The sequence below is a fragment of the Ostrea edulis genome, chromosome 1 (genome assembly GCF_947568905.1).
Source record: "Ostrea edulis chromosome 1, xbOstEdul1.1, whole genome shotgun sequence".
In the NCBI taxonomy this organism is placed as follows: Eukaryota; Metazoa; Mollusca; class Bivalvia; order Ostreida; family Ostreidae; genus Ostrea; species Ostrea edulis.
In genome coordinates, this window is record NC_079164.1 from 4,447,980 (window position 1) to 4,468,751 (window position 20,772).

At 34.6% G+C, this 20,772-nt stretch overlaps 1 protein-coding gene across 2 annotated transcripts; it reads right to left on the reverse strand.

Moving 5' to 3' along the window:
- On the reverse strand, positions 1 to 19,513 carry LOC125664399 (uncharacterized). 2 transcript variants are annotated; one of them, XM_048897162.2, is made up of 9 exons: positions 19,182 to 19,513; positions 16,447 to 16,539; positions 16,104 to 16,175; positions 11,232 to 11,271; positions 10,739 to 10,807; positions 10,426 to 10,494; positions 9,121 to 9,212; positions 6,938 to 7,048; positions 1 to 655 (listed from the first exon to the last, which is right to left on the reverse strand). In XM_048897162.2, exons 1-9 carry the CDS (start codon positions 19,399 to 19,401, stop codon positions 99 to 101), a joined length of 1,323 nt encoding a protein of 440 aa, XP_048753119.2. In that variant the 5' UTR covers positions 19,402 to 19,513; the 3' UTR covers positions 1 to 98. The 2 variants fall into 2 exon arrangements, with proteins under 2 accessions (XP_048753119.2, XP_056007223.1); XM_056151248.1 differs by lacking the exon at positions 1 to 655 and adding an exon at positions 4,480 to 4,551 and having other exon boundaries at positions 19,182 to 19,430.
- Between the last annotated feature and the right edge of the window lie 1,259 nt (positions 19,514 to 20,772).

Below are 20,772 nucleotides of genomic sequence, written 5' to 3' on the forward strand. Positions count from 1 at the left end.
TTTTAATCACTGTTGGATTTATTGTACTGTTACTTTTAAACTCACTACTTAATATTTACAAGTATATGTGTAGGCATGGATACAAATAATTGTATTTATTATGACCATTTCTTTATAAAATTTGTAAATGTTTTCCATCTGTCTTTCACCCACAGCTTCCTCTGAATATTCTCCAATCTCCTCACTATCTCCCTGTAATCCTCGCTACATTTCCCCTTTATATCTAGTCTCTCTACAGCTCCTATCATCATTTCAAATAGCCTTACATATCCATCCACAGATATTTCCTCTGGATTCTGAATTTCTCTACTCAGTGTGTGAACTTGGTGTACTCTCTCTACATCATCTCCTACCCCGGTGTCTAAATCCTCGACCTTTTGACCCCAACCAGATTTTGGTTCATGTTCCGCACTAAGTGACAATTGTAGAATGGTGTAACATACAGGAATAGAATGTCTGTAGTCAGATTCGGGGTCAAGGAATGAATGGTACTCTGTTGGTAATACTGTTTTTACTGAAGCCTTCTTTGATTCATCGTGGAAGTAACTGTCTGGATTCTCCACATACATTTTTATAACATTAAACAGTATCTTCCTCGCTGGTCCTGTACATATGAATTCCAAAAGGTCCTGTAACTCACTGCAGCCACTTTCTTCTGTAAATATCAATACTTGAAATTTACAATAACAGTATAAACAAGATTGTCGTGGGGCAGTATTCGACCTAATTGATTATCAATAAGCCAGAAACCGACAAATAGTCAGTTTAACCGGTGAAAAAAAATAATTTTATGAAAATACATGACCTTCAGCTATAAAAGACAAGAATGAAAAAGCAATGTGTTTCCATTAGACAACTCTTTTATTTAAATTAATATACATTGAAAACACCCAGTCAATACCGACATATGACCGAATGTGTATTTAATGTCAATATATCAATAAACATTGTTCTTCAATTTCACAATATATAACTATTGGCTATCTCACTACTGCATAAAGAATGTTTTAGTCATTTTTCCTGGGAGCTACATGCAACACTGGTGTGTATTACATGCTGGTGACCGTTGACCTTATTTCTAACTCTTTTATGAGCACGTTATAAGACCAACATCCCAACTTTGTACCAGATGAAGAGCCTGGTGTTGTTGAAAATTGAGATAATACTGATTTATCTGAATTATCACTGTCACTGCGCTGAAAACTATTCAAGGTATCATTTCAGATTTATAGCAATCAAAATAGACAGATGGACAGACAATGTGATTCCTAAATGAGAATAAATTCCAACCCAGTTTACATTTACCTATAATTTACTCAAATCAGATAGAGATTCCACCTCTGGTATGTCCAGTGGTCCGTCTTTGCCCCACTCTTAATTTTGCACTCTTTATAGGAGTTATGGGATTGATCACTGTTCGTTATCTTCATCTTCCCATGTCAGTCATAAAAGGGTTTGTCTTGTATAAAATGCAAGGTGAAGATAACGAACAGTGATCAATCTCATAACTCCTACAAGCAATACAAAATAGATAGTTGGGCAAACACGGACCCCTGGACACACCAGAGGTGGGATCAGGTGCCTAGGAGGAGTAAGCATCCCCTGTTGACCGGTTACACCCGCCGTGAGCCCTATATCCTGACCAGGTAAACGGAGTCATCCGCAGTCAAAATCAGTGTGACAAGAACGGCTTAAAATATATTGATTAAATTATCCGTCATGGTGTCTCAGTGGACAGTGTTGCTGGCGTACAGGTTTTCCATATGAAATTTATCGAGACATTTTGTTTAAACTTAAATGTGCATAGTGAAAGGGGTATTGCGGGGTGTTTGTATTAAAAATGATAAAATAGAATCAACAAATTGTTTAAAACTCACTATTCCTTATAAACAATGGAGTTGGGGTGTCTCAGAAAAAAATCGTAATCTATATTGTTCTTAAGATTAGAACCAATCAACATATCATAATTTTATATCGGGACAGGTCAGTCACGGAGGATTCAAGGCCAAAATTCATCCAAAATCGGTGCTAAAATAGGAAAAACTATGTCAACTTTGATGCCTAATTTCAACATCGCAAATAATAAAGTTAAGTTTTTAATATTAAATTTGAAAATGTTAAACTTACACCCACAAAATAATATAACGATATATGGCCCTAACACCAACGTCTGATTAAGTCGGTAAATAGCTAATATACGCAGTTGTGTTAAGTAGGGCCATAGAAATATATCAGGAAAAAAAGCATTAATAAACAGATCAATTTGTGACAAATTCTGCAAACACAACCCTTTTATACAAAAACAATATGTATATATCATTAAGTGCAGATTGACCTCTTATACATTTTTCACCAGACCGACAGTCTCAACATCAACTCTCTATCACGTGATCAAATATCAAGATAAAAACGTATCGTGTATGTATAAATCGTAGAATTGGCACGATATCCAGATATCAATGCAAGTTGAAGTCAATATAACTTCAAAGCATATTAATTTCTTAATTTGAAAAGTGCTGAGAGCAAGTTTATTGTGACTTGTAATATGTCTAATTTTTGCATTGAATATGCAAGATGCAGCGAATTTTGCAAATACGAAGTTGAATCTAGCATGAAAAACATATTTTCTGTTGAAGGCAGAATTTGCTCCCCTAACTTTCCTTTGGCACTGAAGTTCACATGTCACATAAATGAAACATCTTTCACTTAAAAACCTCGGGGTGTCGTGCCAATGGTGAAATTTTTATGTACAGAAACCCTGTTTATGCAAATGAGTCCATTGTGAAAGTAACTATACGTGTAGATTAGGGGCGATATCAATATCACAATATAATATGGATATTACTTTAGCATGTATGCTATATAAAGAAGAAATTGAAACTTTTTCAATATCAAAGTGAATTAATATAACCCATTTGATAGAAACTTTTACGCGATTGCAGTTTACCGTTTGACAGCGGTGGTAAATAACGAAACAATACTTTGACATTTCCAACCACAAAAGGACTGTAGATATGTACGTCATGACCTTCGTCATGACGTAATTTTCATTGTGACGTCGTGCAATGTGCCAGTGCGGTAAAGTATATTTATGTGCAGCACTGGTATTAAATATTTTATGGGGAAAGCCTTAACTCAACCGCGTATTGCGAAGATTGTTGTTTGTATGTCTGACTTTAGAAATAAATATTATTGGGTCAAATGCTGCCTCACTTATTTCTTACCGAATGTTAGACCGTCCTTGGCACAGTCATTCGGACTACGGATAACGTCGTTTACCTGATCAAGATATAAGGGTTACGGAGGATGTGACCTTTGGACAGGGAATATTTACTCTCCCTAGGCACCCAATCCTACCTCTGATGTGTCCAGGGTTCCGTGTTTGCCTAACTCTCTATTTTCTGTCGCTTATAAGAGTTATGAGATTGATCACAGTTCGTTATCTTCGCATTTCATATTATCATTATATAACAATGTTACTCTTCCGGAAAATTGTTCTACTCATTCCGTTTGTTATTCTGAATTGATCCTTTGATCAGAAAAACTTATTTGAAACATTAGGCTCATTTCCTCACAATTGCATTTTCCACATGTATAGCTTTAAAATCCTAGCATGGCCCCACACTTGCGTTATAGACGTTAATAATTATAAATCAGACTCCTAGATAGCCCTTTTCTGATTATTCAATATACCCGTAATTATAACTATGAATATTGAAATATTATATTCATGAAGTCGATGAGGAAAATGCGTGTTTCGTGAAAGATTTTTAAGCTTGTTATGCGTATACGACATTTTAAACAAAATAAATATTTTATATGTAGATTATCACTGTTAACATATGTACAGTTTGTATTGAAATGTACTTGTTCATGATATCGCAGGAATTGAGCATGGCTACGAAGGGTGTGAAATTACTTTTTAGGACATCTTCTTATAGTGAAGGTGATTTAAACGACAACATTACACTACAAGCAAGAAGACTTTCTTTCAAAATTCAAATGAGTCGTACACTTCTACTTCATACTCAGATATTTTATTGTAAATATATATTCACCGCAAACTAACAACTCAGCTTTATGACAAACTGGATGATTTCAGCATCTCTATCGTCAGCTTCCCATATTTGTATAGCAATATTTCATTATCACTTGCATATGCTGTTTATCTCTTTAAGGTGATTTGATAAGCAAAAGCTTGTTCTGCGTATAGTCAGTTTTTACATAGAAACCGGCAATTGAAAGAGAAGTTGATGATGTAGAAGTTTCAATAGTCTCGTTTAAGTCAGCATTTCAAAAATTCCATGGCCGTTATAACGATCTATTTTGTCAATACAACCTTTCATTGGGTCAATAGCTAGCTGCCGTTTTTCATATCAATTGTTAGGTCGTCCTTGGTACATTGCTTTTGATTATGGATAACTCCGTTTACCTGAATAAAATATAAGGCTCACAGCAGGTGTGACTGGTCAAAAGGGGGTACTGACTCTTCCTAGACATCTGTTCCCACCCTGCTATATCCAAGAGTCCGTGTTTGCTCAACTCTCTAATCTGTATTACGCATAGGAGTTATGAGATTGATCACACTTCGTTATCTTTACCTTTCACATCATAAATTGTGATAATGAACTTTTAAAACCTTCATCAACTTTCATCAAAGTTGCCTACAAGCAAGTTTACAATATGAAAGGTAAAGATAACGAACAGTGAAGTGTGTCTTTTAGTGAGTAATTGAGTAAAAAAAATGGGACTTTTCAATGCAATCTTTCATGATGCACCCTCACTAAATATTTTATTATGGGGCCATTAATAAGATTGGCATTTCCCGTTTCATGAACGATTTTTGACGTGATGGTTCTATGCTATATCTGACTTTTACTAATCCTTTTTGTCGTAAAACAGCAATTGCATTTCATAATCATGCTTGATATTCATCTTTTACAACAACAAAAAGTCCTGTACCGATTCGAAAACAGAACTGTATATGACCTCATATTCTCTATCAGTTTAGATATCCACGTTGTTGACAAAAACATTAACACTGTTGCGGATGCATGTGCATGGGGTAATGCATACGCTTTGTGTGACCTTCTAAACGATATGAATTAAAGGACAAACAGGCTGATGCAGGAATGTTTATTCTAATAATACGGAAACCTCCGAGCATGCTTTAGACCTTTTCCCTGATGGAATGTGCCGGTAAGTATGGCGACATTGGAATTATATTTAAAAGTGGTAAAACGTTATATAGGTTGTAGTTAAAAGTCCGTATATAGATTGTGCGAAATTTGAAATGATTCCGTAATGATAGAATTGATGAAAAATGAAAAGAAAGACTATTGTTGAATATACAAAAATGTACGTAGATAATAGCTCATTTATCTTGTCTATGTATGAATCGGGCCTTCATGTAAATTCGCAATACTAGGTACTGATACGTAACAACATTGAATTACACAGTTTTTCTGACTATATGGAAATATCATATGGTTTCGATGCAAAATTAGTTTTAGAATTTATTGTTTTTATTTGACTTTCATATCATATACATACATGTAATTTAGCACCACACAGTAACATCACCAATATCCATATGCGAAATGCGTTTTCAATATTATAAGGTATAAGGAGAAAGAAAGAAAGCGCGCTCATAAAGTAGAGTAGGGTATGTTACACAATCAATATTAGGTCTTTAATACAGCCATAATTTATCGTAAATCTTTTGCTAATATCTTTCAAACTCCCTACACCTGCTGTATTTCAGCAACAAAAGAGTTTCCAATGTAATTCTATCAATGATAAAGTTTTTAGATGCATCTAAACTTAATTTATTACACTTGAGTATCTACTGGTATAAATCAGTTATCATAAGAATTATCAACCTTTCCATATTGTTTACATTCTTATTAACATTTTTCCCATTTCTATTAAAACTAATATGCCTGTCAGTTTTTCGTAAAGTCATTCTTCAATTCTATACCAGATCTTGCTAACATTGATATTCTACAAATCTTTGATCAATAGTTTCAAAATCCCTCTTCTAAAACGTGTAGATTAAATACTTAACAATTCTAAGTTTAGGTGAATAATAATCAAATAGAAATATTCGATTTAAGATTTATAACTGTATCCACTTCATTTTTGATTCATGGATTGTTTTAAAAGAAAGTTCAAGAATAATCTCCATTGTAACTCTGAAAAATCTTTCTTGTCATTCCCATTTTGATATAGATTTAATTTGGGTTGCTTTATGGCTTATCAATTCCTTATACATATCTTTACAACCTGTTTATCTTTGAAATAAATTGAAATAGTAGGGGAAATAATAGGTAAAAGTGGTTTTGTAGTTCCTGTATTGTCTTGTATAAGAACTTGTCTTTGTTGGATTGCTTTCTTTAATCCTGTATATTTTACAAAATTCATTTTAACTTTCAAATATTTTTGTATGTAATTAAAACTGTACAAGTTACTAGTTTCATCCCGAAGGTCATAAATGAATACAATACATAATCCATGCTGATTATTAAATAATATTGATCTTCCACCAATGGCAATATTTCGATTACAACAAATTGTTGACAATAAAAATTTGGGTTGGTTTTATCTTCTGCAGAATTTATAACATCTATTAGGATCGGGTTTTGTTTCCTAATTTCAGTAGAGAACCCAGATACACCTCTGTCGGCGTGGGTTCGAACCCTGCTTGCGCTGGTAAGTGAGAAAGTTTCCCAGTTTACTTTCGGAAGGTCGGTGGTCTCTTCCCAGGTGCATTGTATCTGTGTTCTCTCTTCCACCAACAAAAACTGGGCGCCACCATATAACTGAACAATTGTTGAGTGTGGCGGAAAACATCAAAAAATCAAATCAACCGATCCTAATGAGTAGAGAGTAAATGGCAAATACAGAACCCATAAACACTTATTAATTTAAATCTTACCTTTCTCTATTTGTTGTTGGTTCTGTTCATTTTCCTCCAGATATATTGCCCCTGTACTTACTAGGGCTTTACTTTCACCAATTTCCAATGTTGTCTCTCTCTTACTCGTATCTGTAAGAAATGAAGTGAAATTGAATTCAAAGAAAGTTTTGAGTTACCTGATATGTATCTGTATTTCAAAGAATGTTTGAAATTCATATATTTTTCGTCAATAGGGAAACTGTGTCTGCCCTCTATACACAGACGTTACATGTATAACAGTAGCATATGTCCCACAACATTTACATGGACAAGAAAGAGGACCAAGGTCAAGTATTAATAAAAGTTAGTTTCTCCTTCATCCCCTCGCTCTCCCCTTCTCTCCTCACACCCTTCAAACAATGTCTTTTATGCACAAATGAAAAAGAACATAACAATTTAGAACATTTGCAGCCTTTGACACATTAATCAACAAAGCAATCAATGGTATGTCAGATCTTAAGTACGCAAAATATGAGAAGTAAAATAAATCTTTGGACATTATTTCGAAGAGATGTTGTTATGTAGGGGTCTTGGATTTCATCGGTAACCTTCATTTTGAATTGTAGCCCTTGACCCAAGTGAGTTAAATACTTGAAATATATATAGCTGTAAACATGAATGGTTGTGTTTTAGAGTGGGATCTCTCTAAAGAGATATATCAGAATTAATTAAGCAAGCGATTTTTTAATACATGTGATCGGATCAAAGAATCTAATTTTGATTAGATTGCCAAAATGATGAGTTTCAAATGAAATAGAATATTAATTGAAATTTATACTATCAGTTTGTAAAGACTGATCCTCTTGGCTTAGTTAACGTGTTGCTTTGTAAATAGATGGTCGTAGGTTTACACCAGACTCATCCCTTGACCGCATCTGATCTAAGACATAAAAATTAATAGTAACTGTTCCTTCGATAAACGCTCAATATTCATATTTGTGAGTCATGACTCAAGGTTACATGCGGCTGCAGGTGTTCATACAATAACGAACCCCCACTGCTGTGACCCAGAGCGTCACGAACAAGTCAACGTTTGTGACAATTCGCCTACAGCTGTTGACAGGAAATCATATAATTTAACAAACCACACAAACAGTCTATAGAAAGGACTGACGTGATCTTGAGTCTCAATCTCGTTTCTCAAAAATCATGGAGAGATTAAAGTTAGTACATTGTACTTTAAAATATTCGACGAGGGTTAGCCTACGAGTTGCTACTAGGAACACCGTTTTCCATGACATTAATTTGTGAATGCAAAAATAATTGCTAGATCTATAAATTCACAAAATTACGTAACTTCTAGATGAAAGGTGAAGATAACGAACAGTGATCAATCTCGTAACTCCTACAAGCAATACAAAATAGATAGTTGGGCAAACACGGACCCCTGGACACACCAGAGGTGGGATCAGGTGCCTAGGAGAAGTAAGCATCCCTGTCGACCGGTCACACTCACCGTGAGCCCTATATCCTCATCGGGTAAACGGAGTTATCCGCAGTCAAATCAGTGTGCCAAGAACGGTTTAACAATCGGTATGAAACAATTCGGACAGCATTTGACCCAATGATAAGATGTATTGATGAACTAGATTGTTATAACGACTATAGAATTTGCAAAATGCTGACCTCAATCGAGACTGTTGAACCTGTACCATCAACTTGTTTGTCAGTAGCTTACCTCGATTAAAAAACTGATTATACACAGAACAAGCCCTTGTGTATCGAATCGGTCGAGATATATTAACACCATATCCAGGTAATAATAGAATATTGCTACATAAATATGGGAAGTTGACGATGGAGAAGTTGAAATCATCCCGTTTGTCATACAGTTGAGTCGTCAGTTTGCCGTTAATGTCTACGTTCAATAAAGTATTAAGTATGAAGCAGAAGTGAACGACTCTGTGGTGTACTTTATTTCAAGCTCACAGGGATATATTAACATATGAATGAAAGTTATTATTGTTAATAGCAAAACGTCATCGATATATCTAAATGTCGAATTGAAGGCCACAAGGAGATATTTTTTGTCTTCTGTCCCAGAAGCGTTTGAATAAAACACAAGATGTTCAAAAGCAAATTATCAAAACAAATATGATTACATTATTCAAAGAGATGTACATGATATGATAGTATAATTACAAAGTTGATTCTATACATACCTTGTGTGTGACGTCTTTTATTGAACAGAAGAATTCCAACAACAATCAGCAGGATAAGCGGCACAATTACACCAATAACAATTCCCACAGCACTGAAAATCAAAATGACAATGTTACATTGTATTTCATGACCTATTACCGATACAATTACAGCCAAGGTAATTAATAGAGCACTGAAAATCAAAACTATGTTACATTGTATTTCACTACTTCGTTACTAGCTTGAAAATGTGGATGTATATTTAATTGCTGTTATAGAATTTAGAAATTCATTTCAAAATTAAGGATTATCTCCCTCATGCATAGCTCTTATCCTTGGACGAATTTGGCCCCACTTTTTTTGGCACGCTGGTTTTGGCTATATTCAGCTCTAAAACTTCATAGTTATTTCGGATTTCAAACATTTCGGTTGAGCATCACTGAAAAGACATAATTTGTCGAAATGCGCATCTGGTGCATCAAAATTGGTACCGTATAAGTTTTACATTATTAGTGGTACAATTACACTAAACGTAATTCGCACTGCACTAAACATCAGAGCTAGATTTTCATTCCTACAATACTAATATCTCATGTAAAACATTTATCCAGTATATGAATGCTATTACCTGTGTGCCTGTTATATCTTGTCTAGTTAAAGTTAACCACCTTGTCATCTTACTACCCTGATTTATTTAAATTCTTTCTATTGTTTTATCAGTTACTTTTGCAGGTCTTTTATTGGCATATTGTCATTGATTATTTGCAGATCAATTGTACAGCGCATAAAAACTATATCTAATCTGTGCTTTATAAATAACTAATGATAATGATAATAACAAATGAATTACAATGTAATTATGTTAAACTAAAACATCTTTAAATTGTCAGTACATAAAACTATATATCTATATGTGTCGAGTGTTCGTATAGTAGGGTTTTGAAAATCATTGTGATATTGTTTGAAAGTAAACATTTTCTGAATCCTAGATTATAATTTCAATCAAAAACATAGATATTATGGGAAAAGAAGGTTAATTTTTCGTGTACATATCGAATTTCATTTTCAAATAGCCAAACAAATATCCCATTACTGTACGATTTCAGTTGTGAATCCAAATGAATAATCATAATTTAAAAAAAAATATTCCCATGTCCAAAAAGGGCATTATCCAGTCCTCGATTGTTATTTTAGCTACGACACTGTGAACTGTGACGTGTAAGAGACCTTTTAATCGACATAAACACATATGTTCAGGCGATTGTGATTTAGTAACCCTCGCAGAGCCATTATTATCGACGACTAGCACGCCAATCAACACTAACCTGCCATTAAACTCTGGTTCTGGTGAATTCCGTGTACCATTCCTTCCGGAAGTAATACTGACTGTGGGGCTGAAATGATTTCAATAGTCATAACAATAACCAAGAACGTTTAGAAACAGCAAACCTATATGTGTCTATTTTAAAGAAACATAAATCTTTAAAAATTATAAATCACAGACAGGTTTGTCATTAATTTCAAACCGCAGTAACACCTAATCATGCAGACAATCATTCAGTAACACCTAATCATGCAGACAATCATTCCCCATTTTCATCATTCAGCAGCATGGGAATGTCCATTATTAACACTAACCTGACATTTATTTGTAAATCTGACGAATTCCATAACTCGTGTCCCCCAGACATGATATTCGTTGTTGGGCTGAAATTGTTTGAATACACTGAGAGCAGTTATAAAAAATGCTGAAAACAGTATTCAAGAGCTTCCGAGATAATACTTCCTTATTTGCCTATTCATAACTTACTATTGAATTACCATATTTGTCACTTTATTCATCGGGATTTCAAATTGTAATTGTAGGCAGAAAATCATTTGGTCTAGTTTGGTTTGTATCATTCTACTAAACATCAGTTGGTGTACTCTATTAATCATCATAAATTTAACGAACTCTCGATCTGACTTTAGCTGGAAACACATTACAGATACTAACTATCTATATTGCACTGCTTGTCAGACCACTATGCCAATGCGAGATTATCAGTAGAATGATCGAAAATGGCAACAGCGAACACAAAGAATTACACGTCACAAAATCAGAAGTAGACAGACACAATACCAGACTTACCTAATTGTAGTAGAAACTTTGTCAGGTTCACAAAAGATGTCTAAAAAGATGCACAACACATATACATGAATTAAAGACAATGAACATTGACAAATTTCATAACCTCTATAAAGAATACAAAGTTAGCAGAAGGGAAAGCAGGGGCATCTGGAAACACCAGAGGTGGACTCGGCTATCTAGGGTTAGAAACATCCTTCAAAGACCTGTCACACATGCCGTAAGTTCTATGTCTTGATCAGGTAAATGGATTAATTTGTTGTCAAATTAGTATAGAGAGTGAGAAGGGGGAGGGGAGAACACTATATGATCAACGACACGAATAGGATACACAAAACGTCTTCATGACAAACAAAAACATTTAAATTATACAAAAAAATCACTGACACTACGACTACACGAAATCTACAACGTATTTACACTGCATATTCCATTTTTATTCTTTTCTGACTTGTCAATTAATGTTCTGTATGAAGCGAATAAGAACACGTCATATTCGTCCAATGGGGTATTCCGCAATGAACAAAATAATAATGATAAACTTAATTAATTTCAGGGGGGTTGGTGTTGCAGAGTTTTGTCGGTCTCGTTTGAGACAGCATTTCGCAAAATCTGTGGTCGTTACGTTATCAATGTCTACTTTAGAAATAAAAACCTGTCATTGGGTCGAATTTTGTCATGCCAGCTGTTGAGACGTTCTTTACACACAATTTTGGCTAAGGGTTGTTCCGTTTATCTGATCGGAGTGTGGGGTTCGTGGCCGGTTTGACTGGTGAACAAGGGATGCTAACTCCTTGTGGGCACCTGGTCCCACCTCTAGTGTGAGCTAAAGCTCAGTGTTTCTAAGCTAAAGCTTCGTGTTTCCCTAATCTTAATTTTGTATCCTTTATGGAAATTTAGATTGATCATCATTCGTTATTTTCACTTCTATATACACCACAACTTAAAATTACTGAAAAAAGGAAGACAAACAATTAGATATCACTGTAAATAATATTTTATTAGCATAAAGTTCTTTATTACATTTTCAACACCAAAATACTGGAATTTATCCATTAAATACAATTTAATATTTTCACAGTTCTTATTTTCAGTGCTATTTTCACAGTGTGCCGACGATATTTATCGGTAATACATAAGATTACCTTCATTTTACGTTATATAAAATTACTTTTTCAAGGTTTTTTTTTTTTTATTTGAATACCAAAACTAGAAATATGTTCATAGGACATGAATGTCCCGCTCAAAGTGATATTTGTAATGCAATATGAAAATAACGGACCCATGAGTCAACTTGGCCCATATTAAAAAAAATTCCCCTATAAATTTGCATAAAGATTTTTGATCCTCTATTGTGACCCCAACCGACCCCCCTGTGCCGTTACAAACATGAATCTGCACTATGTCAGAAAGCTGCCGTGTAAATTTGAAGTTGTCTGGACTAATGATTATTATGAAGAATATTCATAAACACTTTTTCCTATATATTTCCATGTAAAACTTTGATTTGCTATTGTTGTCCCATTTTACCCCAAGGACCATGACTTTGATAAACGTGAATCTGCACAATGTCAGGAAGCTTCCATGTAAATTTAAGCTTTTTTGGCCCAGTGTTTATTGATATTTTTAAATCACTTCACCCTATTATTGCACTTATGTGATTATCTCCCTTTGAAGGTGGCATAACCCTTCATTTGAACCTCCTTCACCCGAGAATAATTTGTAACGAAATTAGCCAGCTGTTTCTGGAGACGAAGAATTTTAAAATTTGTCAGTGTAATATCACTATTTCGCTATAATCATTTCCCCTTGGAGACAGGCATCGCCTCTCATTTGAACACACGTAAATTCTCTTTGCCCAAGGCTGCTCAGTGCCAAATTTGGTTGAAATTGGCCAGATGGTTCTGAAGAAAATTGATGAAAATGTAAATGTAAGTTTATAACAACAACGGGAAGTTTTGATCAGAAGCGCTCACATTATTGAGCCTTTGGCTCAAGTGAGCTAAACAAAATAGAAATTATCGGTACCTTCTCGTGGCCTGATATTCTGGGAAATATGTTTAATTTTTTTTTTCATTTTGTGCAAAAAAATCAAAATACTTATCCCTTTTTTCTTTAAAAAAATATGCAGATTAAATATGACCACAGGTGCGATTGAAAGGGAAATATCTTTGTGTAAATATTTTTATAGTTTTTCAATGAAGAGAGAAAACTTGCTGCACATTTTTTCATTCAACTTATCATGAATTAGAAGAGAACTACAGTGCTTTCACAATAGGAAATACACATTGTTGTGTTTATATCAGAGTTAAACCTTTAGTGAACTTGGTCTGGTGTAGTGCTAGCCTTTAAAAAGGTAAATATGAGTTGCGCTCAAGTCATATCACAAATGTACAAAATTTAAAGAGAACCTTTGCAGTACTCTAGTCTATTAGAAAACTTAATATAGTTAAAGGTGAATATAACAAAGAGTGATCAATCTCATAACTCCTAAAAGCAACATAAAATAGAGAGTTGGGCGAACACGGACCCCTGGATATACCAGAGGTGGGATCGGATGCCTAGGAGAAAAATCCTCAGTCGACCGGCCACATCCGTTGTGAGCCCCACATCCCGACCAGGCAAACGGAGTCATCCGCAGCAAAAATCAGTGTACCAACAACGGCCTCACAATCGGTATGAAACACGCCAGACATCATTTGACCCAATGGTAGGTTGCATTCTCAGTTGTTTACAATACATATCCCACATCAAAAAGGAAAACCTTTCTCACACTATCCCTTATCAATCTAATGCATTATTTCTATAGCAAAGTGAAGTCGTATAATAAAAAAAAGTCTTTTTTTTTCAAAATGTTCTTCTCTTTAAATTATTTAACTCAAGTATCAACCATTCATTTCACTCTGAATATTATTAGAATTTACCAATATTTTAAAACACTCACTATAAAGATGAATTGAAATTTTCCTTTGGTTAAATGGTATCAATCGAAAGATTATTATTCAAAATTTCCTTTTTACAAACGAAAAAATCTATTATACTTGCATGCAATACTGATCCTCATTTACATACATGGATATCAGAAACTGACATGACAAACACCGGTTTAATTGCTCCTCTACTATATGTCCTGGTCATATTCAGAAAGGGACAACCATTCTTTATTAATTGCTTTGAAACTGAGCTAATGACCAAAATAGGAAATAGCTAGGTCAACGTCACAGGGAATGTCAAGGTCATAAAATAATACCACAGTTGAATAGCTACAACTAATATGTATCTGTGTAAAAGTTCACATATAGATATTGCCAATAGTTGCTTTGAAACAGAGCTAAATACCAAATATGGAAAAGTGAGATCAAAGTAACAGGAAAGGTCTAGGTCAACAAATATCGATGCAGTGGAAAAGATGAAATAAATATTTATCAACATGTGAGGTTGATGAACATATCTTGAATAGTTTCTTTGAGCTAAACACAGAGGTAAACACAAATTGTAACGGAAGGACAGACGGACACGACCAACACTATATACCTTGGCGAAATTCATGGCGGGGCATGATATACTTTAATTTTCTTGGGGATCCCTTGATCTGCCTATCAAAGCATAAATGCATCATGCTTTAAAAAGATGTCATCCTTTTCAAAATGTACCAGATGACGTCACGTCATATCGATTTATATGGTCAAGATACAGGGCTCACGGCGGGTGTGACCGGTCGACAGGGGATGCTTACTCCTCCAGGCACCTGATCCCATCTCTGGTGTGTCCAAACACGGACCGTGTTTGACCAACTATCCATTTTGTATTGCTTATAGGAGTTATGAGATTGATCACTTGTTCGTTGTTTTCACCTTTCATCAACAGTAATATCATCAGTAATTATCAGAACTTATCAGCACCAACAGTTGCATAAATCTATTTTGTATTGCTTTTAGGAGTTAAGAGATTGATAACTGTTCGTTATCTTTACCTTTCATGAATCTGTGATGCTTTTGATATTTTACTGCATTGAACTTAATTGGTGACAATGCAGTATGCTGTAGTAAGTTGTGAAGTTTAAAAGTTTCACCAAAGGAAAACATGCATATTATACAGCTTTTTCTGGTACATGACGTATTTTGTGTGATGTCAGCCCAATATTTAAACTTGTCGGTACTTTCTGCCAGAGCGACTCAATCTTGTGCTGTGAAGTAAACAACTGTAGGCTACACATATCTTCTGTTATGAAGATTCTTTGAAACTACACCTTGTACTTTCAAATAAAGTACAAAAGTACCAAGATGGCGCTAAGCTGTTTTATCGGTATGTTTTCGCGGTGCATATGATTATTTTTTATTAGTGCTGAAGGAAAAACCGATGAAAATATAATAAACAGAAAATTCAATAGATTTTATTTCACTCGACAGACAGGATTTTTATTTTATTTTATTATTTTTTTATTTTTTTTTTTTTTGCATTCTCAATCGTGATTTGCACACGTGGAAATATGTAAAAGTTATACGGTACCAATTTTGATGCACCATATGCGCATTTCGACAAATAATGTATCTTCTGTGATGTTCAACCGAACTGTTTGAAATCCGAAATAACACTAAACTTGCTAGAGTTATTTTAGGACAAAACTGAGTGCCAAAAAATGGAGTCAAATTCGTCTAAGGATAAGAGCTATGTATGCGGGAGATAATCCTTAATTTCCAAATGAATTTCTACATTTTATCACAGCAATTAAATATACATCCGTATTTTCATAGAAATCCTGTCTCACTAATCGTGAAATAAATTCTATATCCAACAACAAAACATTCAATATCCTCTATCTATACTTTTGTTGATACCCCTCAAAACATCACGCAACAATCATACGATACTCACATTTGTCAGATCCAAAATCATTTTTACATTTCTGATTGCATGAATCATCATTGGATATTGATGGACAGGTGCCTTTAACACGAAACAGGAGAAACAACAATTTTCAAACAAGTATTTTCACAAATACATTTCACTGTAGTCCCGTCTTAATGATAAATGTATAAACTCAGTATACATATAGCTGTAGTCAATCATAACCTAAATTCGGCTATGAAAATGACAAACATTAAAATTAGGCTGATTACCACATGCATGTATGAGTGATGAATTTTAAAACAATTTGTAATATAGAGTATTTTTAAAGATACAGCAATGGTTTTTTTTTTTCAAATTTCCAACTCACAGATAACTTGTAAGTCATCATTCTGTAGGCAGTAAGATGTACAGCGCACTTCTTTGATGACATCTGAGATCGTATCGTAGTACGGACAGTAACCTAAAAGAAAGGCAATGTGTCATCTTGCTAAAAAAAAAAAAGGGGCGGGCAGATAAACAGAGTAATGCAAGGTGAAGATAACGAACAGTGATCCGTAATCAAAATCATCATGTAAAGAAAGTCCTAACAATTGATATGAAACATGTCACACAGCATTACACTTAATGATGGTATCACTATAACAATTACAACATTTGCAAAATGCAGTTTTTAATTACACAAGACTTTTAAAGCTCTTATAACATCGATTTATTTATGTTGATGCACAATAATCTCTTATATCACTCTTGGTCAAACATCGCTACTGTATAATTGCTTCCAATAGAGGGCTAAGCATAGAGCTGGCCAAATAAAATCGATGCAATGCTTCCATGCACATTATCCGATTCTGGTAAATCCAGATATCCGTATTTGCCCCCCTCCTAGTTTTGTCTTCTTTTCGGCATTACTTGTACATGCAAGATGAAAAGGTGAAGATATTCTTTATTCTCCTTTTCTTAAGAATTATTACTATTTCTTTTGTATATTAGACCTTAATTTCTTTGAAGTTGATTTCATTCCGAACTTTATTGAAACATTAACTGATTTTAATAACTGCTTTACGTTTACTTCACTGATTGAAGGCAATCTTTGTATATTGCTTGATGGTAGAGAGTGAATTGTTTGTTCAATGTGTGTTATTTTATAACAATAGCATCGCGTGTTTGCGCTACATACAGCATTTTTCTTGATGAATCTATAGAAGGTGAGGAAGTTACCTCATTACCACAATGGAGTAATTGCATGTAAGTATGGTGTCCGGATAGGGCCATTTGCGAAAGCGTGACTGTGCGTTAGTCACAACACGCCGTCACGCCAACAAGCAACGCGCCTTCGCGCTCTCACGACAACAAGCAACGCGCCTTCGCGCTCTCACGCTAACAAGCAACGCGCCTTCGCGCAGACAAGCAACGCGCCTTCGCACTCTCACGACAACAAGCAACGCGCCTTCGCGCAGACAAGCAACGCTGCACGAAGGCGTAATGCTTGTTGGCGTGAGAGCGCGAAGGCGCGTTGATTGTTGTCGTGAGAGCGCGAAGGCGTGTTCTTGTCTGCGCGAAGGCGCGTTGCTTGTTGGCGTGAGAGCGCGAAGGCGAGTTGCTTGTTGGCGTGACGGCGTGTTGTGACTAACGCGCAGTCACGCTTTTGCAAATGGCCCTATCCAGACACCATATGTAAGTGACCCAAACTTTTTATCAAACTTTTGAAAATATTTATGCATTGTACCACTAGTCAAAACACGGAATGTGATATCAGAATTGACGTCCAAGTATGTTATTAGGCAGGCAGTGCCATGTATAAATTCTTCTCTTAAGTCAGTTGAAAAAATACACAGCACTTAGTAAAATCACGCAAAGTTAATGCTTGAACGTAACATGCAAATTTGGATATCGAATTACCTGTCGACAAGTTTCTCCCCTCCAACCTGAGATTCTCGCATTTCGTTTCTTAAATTCGTTTTTAAACTGAGCTAAATTCATCAAGCCAAATTTGTAGTTCTTCATTATAATTTCTTTTGCAAAGCCCACTGCATCGATTGAAAATACAAGCGAAGAAAAATATTGTTAAACTTCACACCGCTATCACGCATTCAATGTAAAAAAGATGATCTTGAACCGGGACTGATAACGTCGCCGAGTGGGAAACAAGGGAACGCAACTCACTACTCTCTCCAATTGGTATGAAACGCTTCAGACATCAGATCTATACGGTATTGATTGAATGGTAAAAACGAAAAATATTTCGCTTTTTGAAAGTTGATAAGGAATCCAAATAGATATATGATGATCAGAGAAAATTCAAATTAATACGTTAGAACTCTTCTATGCAATGAAAACCAGGAAAGCCTATCATCCAATCGAAATCAGTCTAGGCAGTATAGAAAGAGCGCAGTCACTGCAGCTCCTCACTTTGTTGGTAGAATAAAAGCTGAAAACATCTTAGGTAAGACAGGGATTATACGTGGCTGAACAAGTTTTTCCTTCCCTATCTCACTACTAATAAGGACAATCTTTATAATAAAAGACACATACTTCGTTAAGTTAGCCAGCATCTGAATCAACAAGTTCTTCATCCCATTTAGAGTTTTTATTAGCTAAGAATCATTGCTCCGTCTTTAAGTTGTAATTAATTTTTCTTTTTTTTCATTATTTTTCTCTCTTTAACGGTTCTCAGAAGTTATCTGGGCTTATCCCACGAATCAGGACAAATAATTTTTGGGCAGTTAGCTCAGTTTGAATTACGGAAAACAGTTTTACATTAGTGTTATTTTTGGTAAATCCGCTCGGTTACACTTCACAGATACAAAACGAAAGTAGAACATTTGCAACTTTATTTTTTCATGCCTAAATCTTTACATTTACGTTTATATTTGATGTTCGCATTAGATAAGCAAACTCTCGACTCGTCAAATATCTATTTTAATCTACTTTTACCTCAAATCTGCATATCTGAAGAGAGATCAATATATTTACTAGAGATACAAATAAAAAGTGCTAAGAAAACTTTATATATAACGTTAGACATGGATGAATTTATTACAATTGATATGAATGACTACATATTCTCCTAATCATAAATAGTGCGAATTTTATATATTGTACCTGTTGTAATCCATTTCCATTGTACACAAACTTCCAATTCTTTATGTTGATCATCAGGAATGCAGTGATTAACGACGTGTTCACCCGTGCATGTAATTCTGTCCTTGTTTGTTCTGTCAAGTTTATAAGTCTCCAAACACGATGTGTTGGTGTATCTGAAGAACACACATTGTGAAATATGTAAGCTAAAGATACACAATAACGTCACCACAATTATCATCTTCACACACTAGACAAACAAGAAAATATTTATTCCCAAATCGAAAGTAGAGTTCATGGGACGTGCTATATACGAACAAAACTAATTCAGGTTAGAAAATTTATGTTTTTATAATTAAAAACTGAATATAATTTAAAGTTTATTTTTGTACAATATAGAAATGGAGGTGTTGCACGTTATAATTTCCCCAAAGGTGTTGCATGAAAGATCGATAGAATTAAGCTATTCAAATATATGATAAAACCAATTGGAACTTCAGTCTTGATTCGAACATTTTTAAACATAAGTTTACAAGAAGTGTATTGAAAAAACTTAGCCAAAATAGTTCTCGAGTTTAAATCAAGTAATAAACACTTTATGTGAATTTTAGCGTTGTAATAAAGAGGTATCTCCGAATTTCAGACAACTGCCCCGTGAAACAAATATATTTAGCGTGAACATGTTCTTTGAGTTTTCCACTAAAAACGATTGCTTTGATATTTTGTTTAACGAGGGCATTTATTTATTTTTTGTAAATGGAAACAATTTCACTGATATCATTTTCAACTCCACATGTACGATAATTTTTGTCCAATGGTAATTCCGATCTACTGCGTAAATCCGTGGTTCAGGTAGTCAATTTTTACATCTTAAAATGTTTTATTTTTAAACGACCGGGTTCGAATCCACCATGGATATAAGGTGGGGGTTTTCATTACAATGTACCATTTTATAATATACTTCCAACCTATATACTGTTTAGTTTGTTTATGCTGTAAATCAAGATGTGAATGGGACTCGTACCAAATACGCCGAATACAGCATGTGATACCTGTGTTTTATTAGTCCAGGCTATTAACGAATACTGTATGTGATATCTGTGTTTTATTAGTCCAGGCTATTAACGAATACAGCATGTGATATCTGTGTTTTATTAGTCCTGGCTATTAACGAATACAGCATGGGATACCTGTGTTTTATTACTTCAGACTTTTAACGAGAACTTGTATTTTCTCAGTGAAGAATTCATGTAGTACTGGGGAATCCTACAGGTATTTAAATAGCAAATACGTAATAAGAGTTTTTATCTAGATGAAGGCCAGTTCTATACGTCACGAGTGTTTAAATACCCGACACAAAGTCCTCTTTACGAGTCCTTTATATTTTTGTTTTTAAACTTTTCATTTTATATTTGTCTTTTAAAACTCCATGAACTCTCAAAACTCTCTAATCCTTATACGTGTTTTAGATGATATCTGGATTCCATCTCATGTAGCAGTCATTAAACCCCCATTTGATGACTGCTATTCAATTCGTCGCCTCACTAGTTATTCGTAGATCTAGTACCACAGGAACCGATACTTTTGTCTGTAAAAATAATAGTTGGGGTCT

Bases quoted from the DNA above. Each gene is read 5' to 3' on its own strand.
- LOC125664399 (XM_048897162.2), bottom strand. From the start codon at position 19,401: ATGATAATTGTGGTGACGTTATTGTGTATCTTTAGCTTACATATTTCA. The intron at 11,272-16,103 runs GTGAGTATCGTA...GCATCTTTTTAG, and splicing joins TGATTTTGGATCTGACAAAT to ACATCTTTTGTGAACCTGAC. The intron at 7,049-9,120 runs GTATGTATAGAA...CATTTCTTACAG, and splicing joins TAAAAGACGTCACACACAAG to ATACGAGTAAGAGAGAGACA.